This window comes from Borostomias antarcticus (genome assembly GCF_949987555.1).
Source record: "Borostomias antarcticus genome assembly, chromosome: 15".
In the NCBI taxonomy this organism is placed as follows: Eukaryota; Metazoa; Chordata; class Actinopteri; order Stomiiformes; family Stomiidae; genus Borostomias; species Borostomias antarcticus.
Window position 1 is genome coordinate 11372014 of NC_140248.1, and position 17680 is coordinate 11389693.

A 17680-nucleotide genomic window follows, 5' to 3' on the forward strand; every position below is an offset into this window, starting at 1 on the left:
CCTGCTTTTCTATCCTCTTATGGAGGAACCCTATAGATAACCGAGCAGTAAAGACCTGGGCGAGAACTGGCTTCAGTAATGATCATGTGTGCCTGTATGAGACAAAACAACAGAACGCACATCAACTCCTACTGACAGCAGATGGTCCAGTGATTGATTACCATCAGCCATCTGTGGAGGGGGGGGGGGGGTAGGTAGAGAGAGAGAGAGAGAGAGAGTGAGAGTGAGAGTGTGGTGGGGGTGGGGGATGGAGGGAGGGAGGGAGGGACATGAAGGTCCGTACTAAAAAATGACGAAGAGAGACCGCAAATAAGACACTGACACAGCACTAAGAATGGATTCCAGAGTCCTGATGATGGAGTATCTGTGGACAGGGGATATGATGACAGTATCCTACTGTCACATAGATTTGTGTGCTTCTTTGATATTGATTTTATTTGTCCAATCCGTTGATGTTCTCAGGGACAAGGCCTTCTATCACAGCTCGTTTAGACTCCAGAATCTGAAACACAGAGGGACAGGTTTCAAACACACACACATACACACACATGCACACACTAACACACACACATCCATCCATACAGACCTGAAAGTTTGAGCTGAGTCCGACAATGCTTTGCATGTTGGCGCTGTAGTACCCCAGAACATACTCCCCTCTCAGAAGTGGGATCGCATCCTTATTCACAAACACCTGTAGGATGCACGCACACGCACACAAACACACACACACACACACACACACACTCATATTAATAGAGCAAGACAACCACCATAGAGGTGTCTATTTTCGAAGGTCACATGGTATGAGTCATACCTGAATGGCCTCTTGGTCCTCTGACAGCTCATCATCTTTGACCCAGACGAAGGTGACATAGTCTGATGGACTCTTAAAGCCAACCTGCATGGTAACACACACACAAACACACACACACACATATACACACACACATACACACACACACGCACATTACTCTTTGTTTATTTCTCACTTTTCCATTTAACTTTCTTGTCCAACCCGCTACTCCTTTCACAGAATCCCTCCTCTCTCCCAGCTCCCGACTCACACCTGATTTCACCATGCCCCTCCCTCTCAACCCCCCCCCCTCTCTCTCTCTCCCTCACACCTGATTTCACCATGCCCCTCCCTCACCCCCCCCCCTCTCTCTCTCCCTCACAGCTGATTTCACCATGCCCCTCCCTCTCAAACCCCCCCCTCTCTCTCTCTCCCTCACACCTGATTTCACCATGCCCCTCCCTCTCAAACCCCCCCCTCTCTCTCTCCTTCACCATACCCCTCTCTCTCTACCCCCTCTCCCCCCTCTCTCTCTCTCTCCCTCCTTCTCTCTCTCCCAGCTCCCGACTCACACCTGATTTCACCATGCCCCTCCCTCTCAACCCCCCCCCCCCTCTCTCTCCCTCACATCAGACTTCACCAAGGTCCCACCCTCAAAACCGTTTCTTCCTCCCTCTCTTTCTCTCTCTCTCTCACACACCTGACTTCACCATACCCCTCTCCCCCCTCCCCCCCCCACTCTCTCTCTCCCTCCTTCTCTCTCTCCCAGCTCCCCTCTCACACCAGACTTCACCATGACCCTCCCTCTCAACCCCCCCCCTCTCTCTCTCCCTCCTTCTCTCTCTCCCAGCTCCCCTCTCACACCTAACTTCACCATGCCCCTCTCTCTCCACACCCCTTCCCCAGCTCCCTCCCTCACTTCCTTCCCTCCTTCCCTCGCTCTCCCTCTCTACCTTGTACAGGCCGACCCAGTCCCAGGTAGAAGACATGAAGTTCTCCAGGACGGTGTAGGACAGAACTGCGTCCTGGTCGGCGCTCCACTGGCCCTCGGGGCCGACGCGCACCAGGGGCCCATCGTAGCACTTCCTCAGCTGGACGGCAGAAGAGGAACAGGGTAGAGGAAACAAGAGTCAGGGTCACGGAGAGCGAGCGGAGGAATCCTCAAGCCGCTGGTGACGGAGCTCATGACTGCGCAATGACCTCTGTTCTCCTTTTCTCAGTAAACCAATTCTGAACATTATGGGATGTTGTCACACAATGGCAGGTTGGATCCTTCGTGGACTGCGCTCAAACACACACCGAGGAAGTACACAGGAATACACACGATCAGTCAGAGGCATGTATGTACTTGTATGTATGCACACCAGGCTGTGAAGATATTGGTGTATCAGTGATTTTGCATGTGCGCGTGACCTCTCACCTCCAGACTGAAAGTTGCCAAGACAGGTTTGTGGTCACTGACTCCGTAGCTCAGGTCACAGGTGTAGCTGTCCTGGAGCACTGCGATTGGATACTCGTCTTCCTCTCCGTCGTCGGTGGAGGTGGAGGCCCTCTCATCATCTTCCTCCGGGGGCGGGGTCTTGGGCTTGATGCGCCACAGGATGCGGTCCGTCCACGCCGGCTTCCTCTTTTTACCACTGACCAATGAGGGACATGGACAGAGATGATGTCACAACAGAGGTGATAGGCATTTGACAGCATCCTCATCTCTCCTCTCCTCTTTAGGTCTCAGTCTATTTCTCTCTGCCGTCCTATTTCCTTCATCCTGACCCTCATTCTATAGCTCTCTATCACACTCTCTCTCTCTCTCTCATTCTGCACTCACTCTCTCTCTCTCTCTTTCTCTTTCTCTCTCTTTCTCTCTCTCATTCTGCACCCACTCTCTCTCTCTCTCTCTCTCAACTCTCATTCTGCACCCTCTCTCTCTCTCTCTCTCTCTCTCTCTCTCTCTCATTCTGCACCCACTCTCTCTCTCTCATTCTGCACCCACTCTCTCTCTCTCTCATTGAGGTCTTTGAAACCTCTCTCTCAGTCAGATAATTCATGCTAATTAATGCAGATTTATTTTTGTCGGTGTCCTCATGCAAATACAAGCTGTTTGCCAGCATGCACCACACACATACACACACACACACACACACACACACACACACACACACACATACTCAGATGACTGATAAACACACAAAGAAGGGAAGGGCAGCAGGTGTGATGCGTGCAGTACTATGTGAGACAAACTGTGACTAGTCACCAAGGCAATGCTGTTGACACAACACATTTATGAACAAAATACCAACATGCAAAGTCTCGCACTTCATAGAAACAAGGACACACATATTCTGAGTGGAAAATGACAAAATGACACATGCAGTCAGGTCATGCAGTGTGCAGTTACAGGCTGAGGCGTGAGGGGGTTATGGCAGTGATGAAGGAGGAGGGAGGTCAGATTTCGGGGTCAATTAATCTGAATTCTTAAGAGTTTCTCTGCGAGCGTATCAGATTCTTCAATTCACCATCTCAGTGTCTCCTATCGGTTATCAAAGGTGGACTAGCCTAGTGTCTTCTTGGCAGAGTCACCCTTAAAAAAGAGACCCTGTGTCTCAGTGGGTTCCGCCTGGTTAAATAAAGGTTATAGTGTCTCCAATCAGTTATCAAAGACCAACCAGCCCGTAGTGTTTGCCTTAGTTTAGGTTAGCTTAGCCTGCCCTTCCCCGTGAACACACACCCACCATGTTGGGCTTGGCTTCCTGTACCCGTCCCCCCAGCCACACAGCTGATCAGCCCCCCGGAGAGGGAGGTGAGGAGAGGGAGGAGAAGGAGGATGGCGTGGCGGAGGGGGTCAGGGTCAGGGCGTGGCTGGGGGGGGGCGCTCTGGAGCCATGGGGATGTCCGGGTGAGCCGCAATCTCCGATTTCTCTGCCTTTCGGCCCAGAGGGTTCCAAGAGTTACTCGGTCAAGCGGAAGACATTCCGGATTCCGTCGCCGCTCGATAACATAGGGTATAATACCCGTCCCTGGGCGATTTGCGGACTATAGTTGACACTGACGTTGGCCAACGGGTGAGTTTGAGCCAGAAACACAAACCGGAGACAGGACGTCCTTTACGGATCTCCACTGGGAATCTAGCTCCCTATCCGCCTCTGTCTCCCTCGTTCCCTGTCTGTGTCTCGCTCGTTTGCTCGCCGGGCCCCGGGGTTCTGGAGGCGGGGAGGAGGGAGGACAGGCAGAGTGTGAGGGGAGGAGAGGGGACAGAAACACACACTAGGAATCTCCCGTCTTACGTAAAGCCCAGCGTGGTCCTCGGCGCGCTGGGAGCGTGGAAAGAGGAGAGGAGAGAGATGAGGGTTAAGGTATCTGCCGGAGAGCGTCTGGCCGGGAACGCCTCTGATGCTGAATGAGACTGAGAACCGTTCCTGTGTGTGTGTGTATGTACGTGTTTGTGTATGTGTGTGTGTGTGTGTGTGTGTGTTTGTGTGTGAGTACTGTATGTGTGTGTGTGTGTGTGTGTACTGTACAGTATGTCAATGGTTCTCAACCTTTTTTGAGCTCTGGACCCCTGGCATATTTCGAACAATCCTGAAGGACCCCCCACTTGACTGCCCCACAACAATAAGGCCTATTTAGTATTATACATGTAAGCCATAACAGTCATTTCTATTGTATTCATATTTAACATTAATGATCTTAGGCCAGTTTAAAACTTTTCTTCCACCACCCTTTTTTTCACACCACAAAAAGTAAAAAGTACACATTTTATGGCATCCATGGCAGTTAATTTGCCTATCTGGTCGAATAGTCATGTTTAAAGCAATTCAAGAATGAGTGAGTTCAGCTACCGTAATGTGAGAGTTGTGAATCCATGCGAATAAGCCGATTTTAAAACAGTAAGTCTTAATTTTTTGTTAAATTTGATGGGTTTATTTAAGATATTTTTGATAGACCACAGGGGGTCCACGGACCCCTGGTTGAGAAACAGTGCAGTTCAGTATGTTACCTGGTGTCGTAGGTGTCAGAGTTGCGGTCAAACTTGTAGGTGGGTCTGAACCTTAGGAGTCCTTCCTCAAACTCCTGGAGAAACGGCTCCTTCTTCCTCATCATCAGCAGCTACAGACACACAAGGACAGCGGTTAGTGTGTGTATTTGTGTGCGTGGCCATGGATGTGTGTGTGTGTGTGTGTGTTACCTGGTCTTTCTCCCACAGCAGATGGTAGCGTTCACTGTTGATGGAAGAACGGAGGAAGTGCATACCGTGGTCCGCGATACGGAAGTTCAGATCACCGAACCAGAACACCACCCTATGACAGAGAGAGGTCTGCTATGAGCAAGTGTGTGTGTGTGTGTGTGTGTGTGTGTGTGTGTGTGTGTGTGTTGACTGACTTGTGGTCCCGGATGCCGTGTGTGTTGGAGAGGTCGAAGTCTTGCGTGTCCAGGATGTACTCAAACTCGTCCACTCGCTGCAGAGCGTAGTTCATATGGGCTGCTAGGTGGCAGTTGAGGAAACATATCATGTGACCGTAGAAGGAGAAACGCACAGACACCCCTCCTTTATTCCCCTGAGAGAGGAAGACAGGAGAGGGAGAGCGAGAGAGAGAGAGAGGAGACGGGAGGGTAAAGACAAAGTAAGAGGGAGATGGGTAAGATCAATGACATTTCAAACGTTCTATGCGCACTCTTAGCAGTCCTGAAGCTAGCCACCGGTGGGCGCTGTTGGAGAGGGTGTGAGTGCTGCTGTACCCAGTAGCCGAAGAGGCCGGTGCGGGTGTAGGTGGTCTGGATGTCCCGGATGAAGGGCAAGTGCATCTGCTTGGCAAACACCAGGAGCAACAGACCCTGCATTCTCACTGAGGATACCTAGAGAGAGGGAGAGAGACATAGAGAGAGAGAGAAATTTCATAGAAAGAAAGAAAGAAAGAAAGAAAGAAAGAAAGAAAGAAAGAAAGAAAGAAAGAAAGAAAGAAAGAAAGAAAGAAAGAAAGAAAGAAAGAAAGAAAGAAAGAAAGAATGAATGAAACACACAGTGAGGGGGTGAGGGGAGCAGATCAGATTTGACCAGGATTACATAAATACTTCAGCCTCACAAAGCGCTCTCACAGGACCCTAATGAGGACCCCTCAGGCCTGCTATTGTTCACCCCAAGTAGAACAGCACACACACACTCTCTCACACGCTACACACACACACTCTCTCTCTCTCTCTCTCTCTCTCTCTCTCTCTCTCTCTCTCTCTCACACACACACCCTCCCTCCTCTACTCTCCCCCCGAACCTAGTCACCTAGTCACCTAGTCTCCACCTATCCCCTACTCTCCCCCCCTCCTCCCCCTCTCCCTTGCTCTACCTCTCTCCCCTGCCCCCCTCTCTCCTCCCTCCTCTGCTCTCCTTCTCTCCCTCTCTCTCCTGCCACCACTCTCTCCTCTGTCCCTCACCCACCTTGACGTAGCCTCGTGGTGCCAGTGTGTCCATCAGCCGGTGGCTCCAGGAGTCCTCCACTATCAGGTCAGAGATGAACCTCAGAGGGCTGGCATTCACCTCCTGCAGACTGGCACACACACACACACACACACACACACACATACACACACTTAACCAATCATGTCCTATCTCAGCTCTCTATCTCTCAAACCAATAATATTTCCGATGCCTGTCTCTCACCCAATCACATAGAGGTCTGTGGGGGGCCGGCCATCCAGCTGCAGTAGGGAAGTGACATCATGAGGGGGCTCCGCCGTCGCCACGTTCCATGTGACCATGTGCAACCTATCAGGATGGAGCAAAGAGAAGTACGATGAACACAGCGAAGAACAACAGAAGATGACAGCCTGAAAGAGAGAGGGTAGAGACGGACATGTTCCATGCGTTCCCATGTTCACAGAGATCCAGTATCCAGTGTGTCTGTGTACCTGTAAGGAGAGGTATGTGATCTTGGGTCAGATGGTGTTTTAATCCATACCTTGATTTAATCACTCATGTCCAGAGTGTCGGTAGAACACAAACCCTGTTTATACCAGACTTCTTCCCTTTCTCACTTTCAGTAAGCTCTCAAACACGCTCTCATTTCACCTGTCGTACACTTTCACAACAACACATTCCCTCTCTACCTGCATGGACGCTCTGTAGATGAAGGGAAGGGAAACAGAGACAGTTAGGGGAGAACCTTCTAGAACCAAGTAACTAACAAAAGGGAACTGAGCAGAATCTCGGTGTGTGTGCATGTGTGTGTCTGTGTGTTTGTGTCTGTGTGCGCATGTGTGTGTGTGTGTGTCTGTGTGTGTGCGTGCGTGTATTGCGTGTGTCTGGACCTGAAGGTGTCTCCGGTGCTGAAGCGTCCGCACAGCTGGAAGGCCTCGTCCAGCGTGCGGGACACGTTCTCGCTGGCCTCGTCGTCGGAGTCCAGGTCCTCCACGCAGGTCAGCAGCTGGCTCAGGCGCTGGCGCAGCAGCACCTTGCCCCGCGACCCCGTGCTGCACGTGCTGTCCGAACGCCCACGAAGAAGAGGAGGACCGTCCGCCGACCACGACGCATCCAACGAAGCCAGCGTTACCGCCTCGGCCATGGTGGACCCTGACTCTACTCTGTAGGACTGCGAGACGCTCTATTTCTCTGTCTCTGATGAGGGACACAGAGCAGGGTAGGAGGTGTGTACAGTAGAGTAGCACCGCCTCCAGATGTCTATCATCAGGCACAATAGAATTACGACTCAGCCTATAGGAGTTAGAGCCCGTCTGCAGTTTTCGGAGGTATCCAATAAACAAGTCCTTTGGGTGTCTGAGTGCTCCTCTTGTAACTGTCTGGAAGCTTGGACCAGGGTAGCTGTTACAGACTAACAGCTATATTCTCTGTCTCACGTTTCCACCTCAGGTCGAGTAGACTTCTTGTAAAAGAGAATTGAGAATTATCTGTTCCTTCTTGATTGTTTGTGACTTGTTCTTAAAGGTCCCTTCCTGGCTGCACTCTGGTCACAAACGTGTCAGTCGGGTTTAATCCTCTGAAATGATAATAATAACTCTGACCAACCTGTCTGTCTGTCTGTCTGTGCTTCCAATAGATCCTCCCTAAATGATTACAAATTGGCAGGCATCATGGGAAAAGAAAGTCCCAGAAGTGTGCGAGCGTGTTGGCCGTCCTCTGGGTCCTGCCCTCTGGGTCCTGTCCTCTGGGTCCTGCCCTCTGGGTCTGGTGATCTGGGTCCTGTCCTCTGTGTCCTGTCCTCTGGGTCCTGTCCTCTGGGTCCTGTCCTCTGGGTCCTGTCCTCTGGGTCCTGTCCTCTGGCCTGAGTGACCATTCAGTGAGTGAATGGTGGGTCTGAGTTTTGCGGATGCGGACGACAAACCGTGATTACGACCATAATCTGAGGTAGGGGAAAGCCACGTGAATGTGTGTGTGTGTGTGTGTGTGTGTGCGTGTGTGTGCATGCATGTGCGGAGAGAAAGAGAGAGAGAGAGAGAGAGAGAGAGAGAGAGAGAGGGTAGGGAACAACACTGATCTGCCATCACAGACGGTATTGTTACAGCACTATGACAACATTTGAGTGGCGTCACACCCCTAAGAGGTTTACTACAGTACGACATGCTCCTGGCTGGCCAGCTGAGTCCTCTGACCAGTACTGAGAACCTCGCCACCACCACAGAAACACCACAGAGAGATTAGCGCTGACATTCCTCAGGTTCTGTAAGGTCCAACAAATGTCCTGTTGGGTCACAGTCACACTGTTCTGGGAATGAAACTCAATCCAATTACCCAACGGACCTGATCCTGGTCGTGGTCAAATACCACCATGGATTTAGAAAAATACAATCTGTTTAATGGAGCATTTTTAGCACTTTTCACAGCCTTTTGTTGGACCAGATGTTGGATTATGTTCAGTTTTAATTCAACAAGATGTTATTTGTCCTGTGAGGGTACTAGGCTATTACTAATCAATTCTACCTTCTAGGAGCAGGAGATATGGAAGGTTCCAGACAACACAGTTGTATCTATGTATGATATTCTTATATCTACTTGAAAATTATAGGTAACATATTTGGCAGCATACACATTGTACACCGTTTTAATATGGCAGTGATTGCAGCATTGGACAAAGGGATATGTTGCCATCACCACCACAGAGACGGTTGGGAATTGGGGGCAATTTACCATGACAAAACCATCACTCTGCTTTTTGTTGTGGTTGCGTGGTTACATCTTTGCCCCTTCAAGTGTAAAACAACAACAACAACAACAAACTGTACACCATCAACACTCAGAACCAAGTCGTGGTTTCCAACCATTGTGAGACTTCACCCTTTAGTAACAACCCACACAACGAGACATTTAGCGTTATCTGGTTGAACAACATCAGTGTTAGCTCAACAGGATCCAACCTTAAACTGGAACCAAGCACCATTACATGTAAACCCATAACAGAGAGCTTGACTGTGCAGTGACAAGGGACCGCCTAGACCCTGTCCTGGAGGACAACATGAGCTGCAACGCCAATGTGACATCACTGTAGCATGGAGCTGAAAATCGACCAATCATCTCTGCTCTTATGTCATCATGTTCTTATGTCCCTGCTTCACTGGGGATTCCTGTGGGCAGAGACCCAGGCCTGTTTGGCAAAGTCAAGGGGATGTGTGGCAGCAGAGTCGACTGGCCAATCAAATCTCAGTCAAGAACAATAATAAGGTGTGTGTGTGTGTGTGTGTGTGTGTGTACCTGTGTGAGTGTGTTTGTGTGTGAGAGAGAGAAAGAGAGAAAGAAAGAGAGAGAGAAAATTCTAAGTTATTTTGAAAAAAAGGTACAGTATAGCTAATCCGGGGTGCCATGGTGCCCCCCTCCTACTCTGCTGTGCAATACTGTCACATGCAGACTCTTAGGAGACATTCTTTACCATAGACCCCGGGGGTGGGGGGGGGGGGGGGGGGGCGATCAAGGCAGAGTAATTATGAATCAGCCCCCTGAGGGCTTCTCTGGCACTTTAATCACTCTCACCCTCCTAATGGCCTTCAGCTCTAAGCTCCTTAATTAAGGTTGGGTAACACAAATAAACAATAGTATGAACACCTTCTCTCTCTCTCTCGTGATAGAAAGGGATACGAGGAAAATATAGCATGAGTGTATAATTACAATGGTTTTACCTGCACTTGTCCTTGCTGCCTCCTCCTCTATGCCTCACACTCATCTTCTCGTCTGCTGTGAACATACACACACACACACACACACACACACACCATCAGTAACACACCAGTAATAACACATCATTACACACACATTAGAGTGTCCGCCCTGATATTGGGAGGTTGAGAGTTCGATCCCCGACCGAGTCAAGGAATCAGGAAATAGGCTCCTGTCCTATGGGCTTTAGAACCATTGGGTCTCAAGGCTACTTACTTACTTACTTAATAACAAATCAGCAATAACACACACAAGTATTGAGAGATTCAGATGCACAAACACACACACACACACCATCAATAATACAACAGTAATAACACATCAGTAATAACACATTAGCAATAACACACAAGACAAAGACCAATGTTAACAAATTTAGACACTCAAACACACATGCACAAATGCGCACACATACACACATGCGCACACACACTCACAAACACACACATACACACACACACAGGTGTAAGTTTAAGGCAAGTCATCAATCAGTGAAATTGCTCTCTAATCAAGTCTAACTGTCACTGTGTAGAGCAAGATGATGATGGCCAGGTGATTAATCAATCACTTTACCAGGCTTAATTTGATTGTGTGTGGTGCAATGTTGCCTTAGCAACAGGTTGCTAATTCCAAAGCAGGCTAAATCAGTTTGTGAAGACGTTGGACAGAGTCTAACAACTGACCACAAACATCAATACACTCAAGTGGAAATCTACTCACAAACCTTTCAGTTTCTGTTTCAGTTGCACAGTGAGAAACAAAGTTGAATGTAGCCATGTTGACTACATTAAACTTATCAGTGTATGTTACAAGCTTCATATTGAACTCTATATTCTATACTCTGTATTCATGGGGCCTATTGACAGGGTCGCATTTTAATTCAAGTGACCAGAATAGCTTGTCTGGAACCGAGTCAATATTTCCCTACAGCCCTTCACCAGTCAGACTCTGGAAATAGGCTACTGTCTGACGCGCTCCCCCCCCCCCCCCCACACACACACACAGCTGTGCCAGCCATCTACTGACACAGCAGGTGTGTGTGTGGTTGTGGGCAGAGTGACAGAACATTTCCATAAACATGATACACATTATTAAAACACATGCACATCCTCGTGCATCTCCATTACGTAGGTAGGTAGGTAGGTAGGTAGGTAGGTAGGTAGGTAGATACAGTAGGTAAGTATAGGCTACGCTACTTCCCTGGAGGGAAATTGCAATGTTAGAGAAGCCATATGAATAAGGAAATGTTTTCTAAACATTCTCTCAAAGTACCACATTTGGTAGGCTATGTAATCCATGAGAAAGTAGCTCAAAGTGTAGGGTCTATGCTACACAGTTGTAGTAGACCCCCTCTGGGTCTGACCTGTGGAGTTTCATGAGATTCTGATGTGGCATTTCAAAATAAAAGCCTTCTAAAGTCTCTTATTCTTTTAATCCTGATTTAATCCTGATTTAAGCAGTTTCTGAGAATTTAGAAGGTTTTTATTTTGAAATGGCACATCAGAATCTCGTGAAACTCCACAGGTCAGACCCAGAGGGGGTCTACTACCACTGTGTAGCATAGAACCCGAGGCATCTTGGGTAGTTTTCTTTTAATCCTGATTTAATCCTGATTTAAGCAGTTTCTGAGACTTTAGAAGGCTTTTATTTTGAAATGCCACATCAGAATCTGACACTCCACAGGTCAGACCCAGAGGGGGTCTACTACCACTGTGTAGCATATAACCCGTGGCATCTTGGGTAGTTTTCTTTTAATCCTGATTTAATCCTGATTTAAACAGTTTTTGAGAATTTAGAAGGCTTTTATTCTGAAATGTAACATCAGAATCTCGTGAAACTCCGCGAGTCAGACCGGGAGGGGGTCTACTACCACTGTGTAGTATAGAACCCGTGACATTTTGGGTAGTTTTCTTTTAATCTTGATTCAATCCCGATTTGAACTTTTTTTTTTAAGGTGGACCGGATAATTCCAAAGGGGTTCTGAGAAACGGGTTCTAACTTCAGCGTCGTAGATTCAAGATCAGTTTATATAAACTAGTTCGCACATAGGCTATACTGTCGGTGCTCTAATTCTCAGGCTACAATTTATTCATCTAGTTGTCAAGCACCCCAAAAGCGTCAGTCTGGAGAGCATCACACGCTCCAATTGGTCACAAATACCACCCGATTGAAATATTTCAATTCAAAACATGCATCAAACGTGACAGAACATGCATAGGTTACAAAACACGATGTGTTTAGTACTTGAAGCGTTGCCCACCTGCTGCTATGTGCTCTATGTCCCGCGGCGTCGGGTAAAAAATGCCCTCCTTGCTCACAGACGACGGGAGTCCCCTCTGCTGAATCCAGACCTGCCTAAGAGTTTCGGTGTGTTTACTCTGTTCACGCGCTCAGTCCGTTCTTCCGACTCTTCTGCCAATCCGAAGAGCCGCTCCGGACTTAGAGCGCCCGCGCACCGGATCAGCCTTATCCCCGGTCGGTAAGAACCGAGTGAAAACGCATTACCATAACGATGAATGGACATTTCTGTTTCACTGCTATTGATTGTATGATCACAACGAGCCGTGCGTTACACAACTTTTTACTTCAATGCTTTCTTTATGTTTGCTAATAAGCCTATGCCAATTGTTTTTATTAGACCTAGCCTAAATTATGCATATATAGTCTGTAGTAGCCTACCTAGGGTTTCTGAATTCAGCTCCACATCTTTAATACACAACGCACTATAGTCTATAAAACTGTATTCAGTTCATTTCATGAGCTTTCAATCATAAAGTCATGTATTAATTGCCTATACTGTATGCTTTGTGGAGCTCCCGAAAACAGGCTCTGCTGAGTTCCACCCCTCTTCTATGGCCAGATCTAACAGGTCTGCCAGTTCCAGGACCAGATAGTACTAATTGTGGTGTCTACTGTCTAGATTCCTGCCAGGCAACCCTCAGGGCTCCATCCCACTGGGTTTGCTTTCTGGTGGCCCAAGCATGAACCCCACAGGGATCTGGTAGGAGTCACACTCGGTGCTGGTGGTCCAAAGTTGAAAGTCCTTCTGTGTTGTGTGTCCCCCTCATCCCAGTGAACCCAGTGTCTGAGCGGGTGTAAGTTTAAGGCAAGGTTCACAGTTTGGTTTAGGGTTAGGTTCAGGGTTAGGTCTGTCTCAATCAGTCTCCATTTTAAACCCGTTCCCCACTCTTTCCCTCAACAACCCCTCTCCGTTCATCTCCCAGAAGGGTTTAGTGTAATCTCTCTCGGCCATCCAAAGTCTGATCACTTCGACTGGACCTACAGAGTGATGACCTACGAGTGATGACCTACGAGTGATGACCTACGAGTGATGGCCTACAGAGTGATGGGGGTGGAGTACAGAGTCTAGAGCTGGGAATGTCCCCACCCCCCAATCCCTGTCCTATTACGCTGACTGACTGTGGAGAGGAATGTATGCTCTGGGAGGGGTAGAGTTAACTGACAGAGAGGGAGGGAGAGAGGGAGGGAGATAGATGGTAGGAGAGGACAGACAAGGGGGACTTCCAGGTGGAGAGGGATGAGGAGGGCAGTGGAGGTGGAGTAGAGGAGGGGAGCAGAGGACAGGAGGGGGTGAGAGAGGAGAGGAGAGGAGGTAAACAAGGGAGCAGGGTGAAAGGGGAGTTTGCTAATTCAGCTCCACTCACGAGTCAGCCTCTAAACACTGCTCTCATCTAGAGCTCGGTGGCGGAGAGGCGGATATCTCGAAAGTCTGGCGTTGCGAGGCTAACTGCAGGTGCACCATGAGACGTTCTGCTATGAGAAGGGAACCCTCTAACACAGCAGAACCCTCTTGAGCTGAACAGCACCAAGGAAGTATGGGGGGGGATGAAGAGAATCACAGGGCTAGGTACGTCAGGCCCAACTGTGTGTGTGTGTGTGTGTGTGTGTGTGTGTGTGTGTGTGTGTGAGTGTGTGTGAGTGTGGGGGGGGGGGGGTCAATAATGTGCCAACAAGCTTATCCAATTCTTTAACAGGTTTGACACAGCCCCAAACCCCCACCCCTGTGGCTAGAAGGCAGCCCAACACCTCCACCCCTGCCCCCCTCCTCCCCTGTGAGGTTAGTAGGCAGCTCATCACCCCTGAGCGACTGGTTCTGCAGCGCTTGAGGGCCCATGATGAGCGACTTCCTGGACCCCCTGCAGTTTGCGTACCAGGCCCCAATCAGCGTGGACGATGCCATCATCTACCTACTCCACAGAGCCTATTAACACCTGGAAGTTCAGTGAGTCATGTTCTTTGACTTCTCCAGTGCATTCAACACCTTCCCCTCCAGCTCGCAGAGAAGCTCCCAGCTATGCAGGTAGACCACGACTCGGTGGTCTGGATCACAGACTACCTCACTGGCAGGTATGGTACAGTATGTCCATCTGCAGGGCTGCCTGTCCGACGTAGTGATTAGCAACACAGGCGCCCCCCAAGGAACAGTCCTGTCTCCTTTCTAGTTCACCCTCTACACCTACGACTACAGCCACAACTGTGGCACTGGAGCATGCCACCTCCAGAAGGTCTCAGACGACTCCTCTATTGTGGGCTGCATCTGGACAGACGAGGAGAACCAGCTTCGACTCAACCTCAGCAAGACCAAGGAACTGGTGGTGGAACAGGTGGCCTCCAGCCCCCATCACCATCAAGGGGGAGGAAGTTGAGATGGTGGACTCATACAAGTTCCTGGGAGTACAGCTGAACAACAAACTGGACTGGACTGACAACACTGAGGCCCTCTACAGGAAAGGACAGAGCAGACTGTTCTTCCTAAGGAGGCGTAGGTCCTTCGACGTGTGTAGCAGGCTACTGAGGATATTCTACCAGTCTGTTGTAGCCAGCACACTGTTCTTTGCTGTCACCTGCTGGGGAGGCAGCATCAAGTCAGGGGAGTCAAACGAGCTGAACAAGCTGGTGAGGAGGGCTGGCTTCGTCGTGGGGCAACAACTGGACAGCCTGGAGTCTGTGGTGGAGAGGAGGATGAGGGACAAACTGAAGTCTACCCCTCCCATCTCCTTGATGGTGAGCTGTGGCAGATGGGGAGCACTTTCAGCCACAGGCTCATCCCACCCAGGTGCAATACGGAGTGGTTCAGACGTTCCTTTGTGCCAGCAGCCATCAGACTATATATATATATATATACAGTATGTACAGTATATCCATCTATCTATCTATCTATCTATCTATCTAATCTAACACAGCAGAACCCTCTACACAGCAGAACCCTATAACACAGCAGAACCCTCTAACACAACAGAACCTTCTAACACAGCAGAACCTTCTAACACAGCAGAACCATCTAACACAACAGAACCTTCCACACAGTAGAACCCTCCACACAGCAGAGAGGAGTGTGAGAGGAAGATGAAGTGTTAGCCTGAGGGTGTCAGATTAAGAGAGTAATCATGACAATTGAAAACTACTTCCCACAAAGAATCCCCCTTGAGATGGAGTGCTTAGTCTGCGCCTGGGAAAGACAATAGAAAATCCCCATGAACAAAGCAATTTTTTCTTTCATTTATTTGTATTCATTTATTCATTTTTTTTTATCACGTCTCCAATACAGTGTTATTGGAAGATAAGATGACAAAAAGGCACAAATTCACAGTAAAAGAAACAAAAAACAAGTGACAAGCCAAGGAGTGAGAAATAAAACCAAAAGTAAAAAAATAAATAAAAAAAATAAAAAAAATTAAAGAACAGTTTGGGGTTCTCTGAAGTCATTGGTTTCGGTAGGAGTCTAACAACGAGATATCTAGGAGATTGTCTCTTTGAACCATGATGATCTCTCACTAGTTTGTAAAAGTTCCCTCTAGCTGGTACACTCCCTTTCCCTCTCTCTCTCCACCCAACCACCCCCCCCTTCCTTTACTGGTCTCCACACTTCAAGTCTAGATTCAGAATCTAGAATCAGTTCATCAGGCCCCAACCCCAAGACCTAAAAACAGTGTGTAGGTCCAACTCCCCCCGTCCTACCAGCTGCTGCTGTGTGGTGACACTCAGCCTGTCTGTGAGAGATGGCTGTGGTTCAGAGACTGACAACAGAGGTACGACAACATTCAGAACAAAAATATATTATACACTGTCCTGCCAATGAGACCTGGTCCCAGGGTGGGGGGGAGGGCTGGAGGACAGCAGGAGTGGGAATGAACAGAGTTCAATTTCCCACTTTTTTTTGTCTTTCAGACTGAGCAGATCTAAAATCTAAAAGTGTCACACACAAACCAATCTCACTCTTTGACTGTTCCACGATAAACACCTCCTCTCATTATATTAAATAAATATATTATTGAATATATTATTGAATGTTGCTATCACATATAGTTTCATATAGTTTCATTCTCCTCACTCTAATTTCGATATGCCCCAAAACCACAGCCAGCATTAACAGTTGGCCACTTCTCTGGCCCAGGACCAGCTTATGTCCTTGCGATATGTCATGGTTCACCTTCCTAGGCCTTCAGCTTCTTCACAGTAGTTCCAAGCACATTATTCAACAACCTAACCCCACTAACCACTAACTGGGACAGACTTAGTATGGACTAACCCAAGGTTTAGGGTTTAGGGACTGGGGTTTTAGGGTCCGGAGCGGACGCCAGTGTGCTGTAGGTTTGGCAGGACAGTCTGGCCTATATATATGTGTTCATCTACATACATTTATATACTATATACATTATTCGTACATACAGTACATCCACATACCTCCACGGTTCAGCTGGGAGCCCACGTGTCTTTACAGAAACAGTCAGACAGAGGATGGAGGGAGAGATGGAGAGGTGGAAGGAGGGAGGACTAGAGAAAGATAGCGTTTTTACAGAGGGGATAGAGGGGAGGAGGAGAAGGGGATGGAGCAAAGGATGATGGAGACAGAGGAGAAGAGAAGGAGTGAGACAGAGGAGGATGGGATCTGTCGTTAACTTCCCTCCGATTGACATAAACACCCCCTCCTTCATCCCTCGCCCCCAAAACACACCCCTCCTCTCTCTCTTGCCACACGGCAACAATGATGTTCAAATACATCTACATACATCTACACCAAACACACACACACACACACACACACACACACACACACCACCACAAGATCCAGGATGAGAGCTCAAACGGGAGAAAACATGAGTTCAACCAGACACTGAACCCAGGAACACAGCCAGTGCCCAGACAAGTCCAGTCTGCACCTCCCCCTCCCACTCTCTCTCTCTCTCTCTTTCTCTCTCTGTCTCTATCGCTCTCTCTCTTTCTTTCAGTCTCTCTGCTCTGTTCCCAGTCTGCTCAGTTTCTTAATGAAATATCAACATTTATGAAACTGGAGCCAAAGGGCAAAGAGACAGATGAGAAATAGTACTTTGTGGTGGAGGAGGAGAAGGTATTATTGCTATCACTGGATAAGGTCAGTTATCCATCATAAGGATGGATGGGAGTATAGAGGTGGGGTCAGTTGTACACTGAGGAGGTCAGTCTGAGACAGAGGTGTTCACCTCTCAATGGGGGCGCTGCTCTATGATACAACAACTTACATTTCTCATCATTCTTATATCACTCTAAGGGGCTCCTGAGGGAAAGCTACATCACCACACAATCCACACTGCAGTAAGACACATACACACACACACACACACACACACACACACACACACAGCTAGACCTCACACACTGAGAGTCTGTAAAATTATAATAGTAGGTCTGTTATAATACAAGCCAGGCCGATTCGCCTTATTCACCTGGCAGCCATA

At 48.5% G+C, this 17680-nt stretch overlaps 1 protein-coding gene across 1 annotated transcript; it reads right to left on the bottom strand.

Annotated features, from left to right (window-relative positions):
- Positions 1–433: 433 nt before the first annotated feature.
- On the bottom strand, positions 434–7344 carry inpp5kb (inositol polyphosphate-5-phosphatase Kb; the record flags this gene model as incomplete). Its single annotated transcript, XM_084450225.1, has 13 exons — positions 434–502; positions 587–691; positions 815–898; positions 1747–1884; positions 2214–2430; positions 4075–4101; positions 4788–4897; positions 4977–5088; positions 5171–5346; positions 5528–5644; positions 6222–6330; positions 6444–6548; positions 7091–7344. The coding sequence occupies 13 exons, from the start codon at positions 7342–7344 to the stop codon at positions 434–436; spliced, it is 1623 nt and encodes a 540-aa protein (XP_084306351.1).
- Between the last annotated feature and the right edge of the window lie 10336 nt (positions 7345–17680).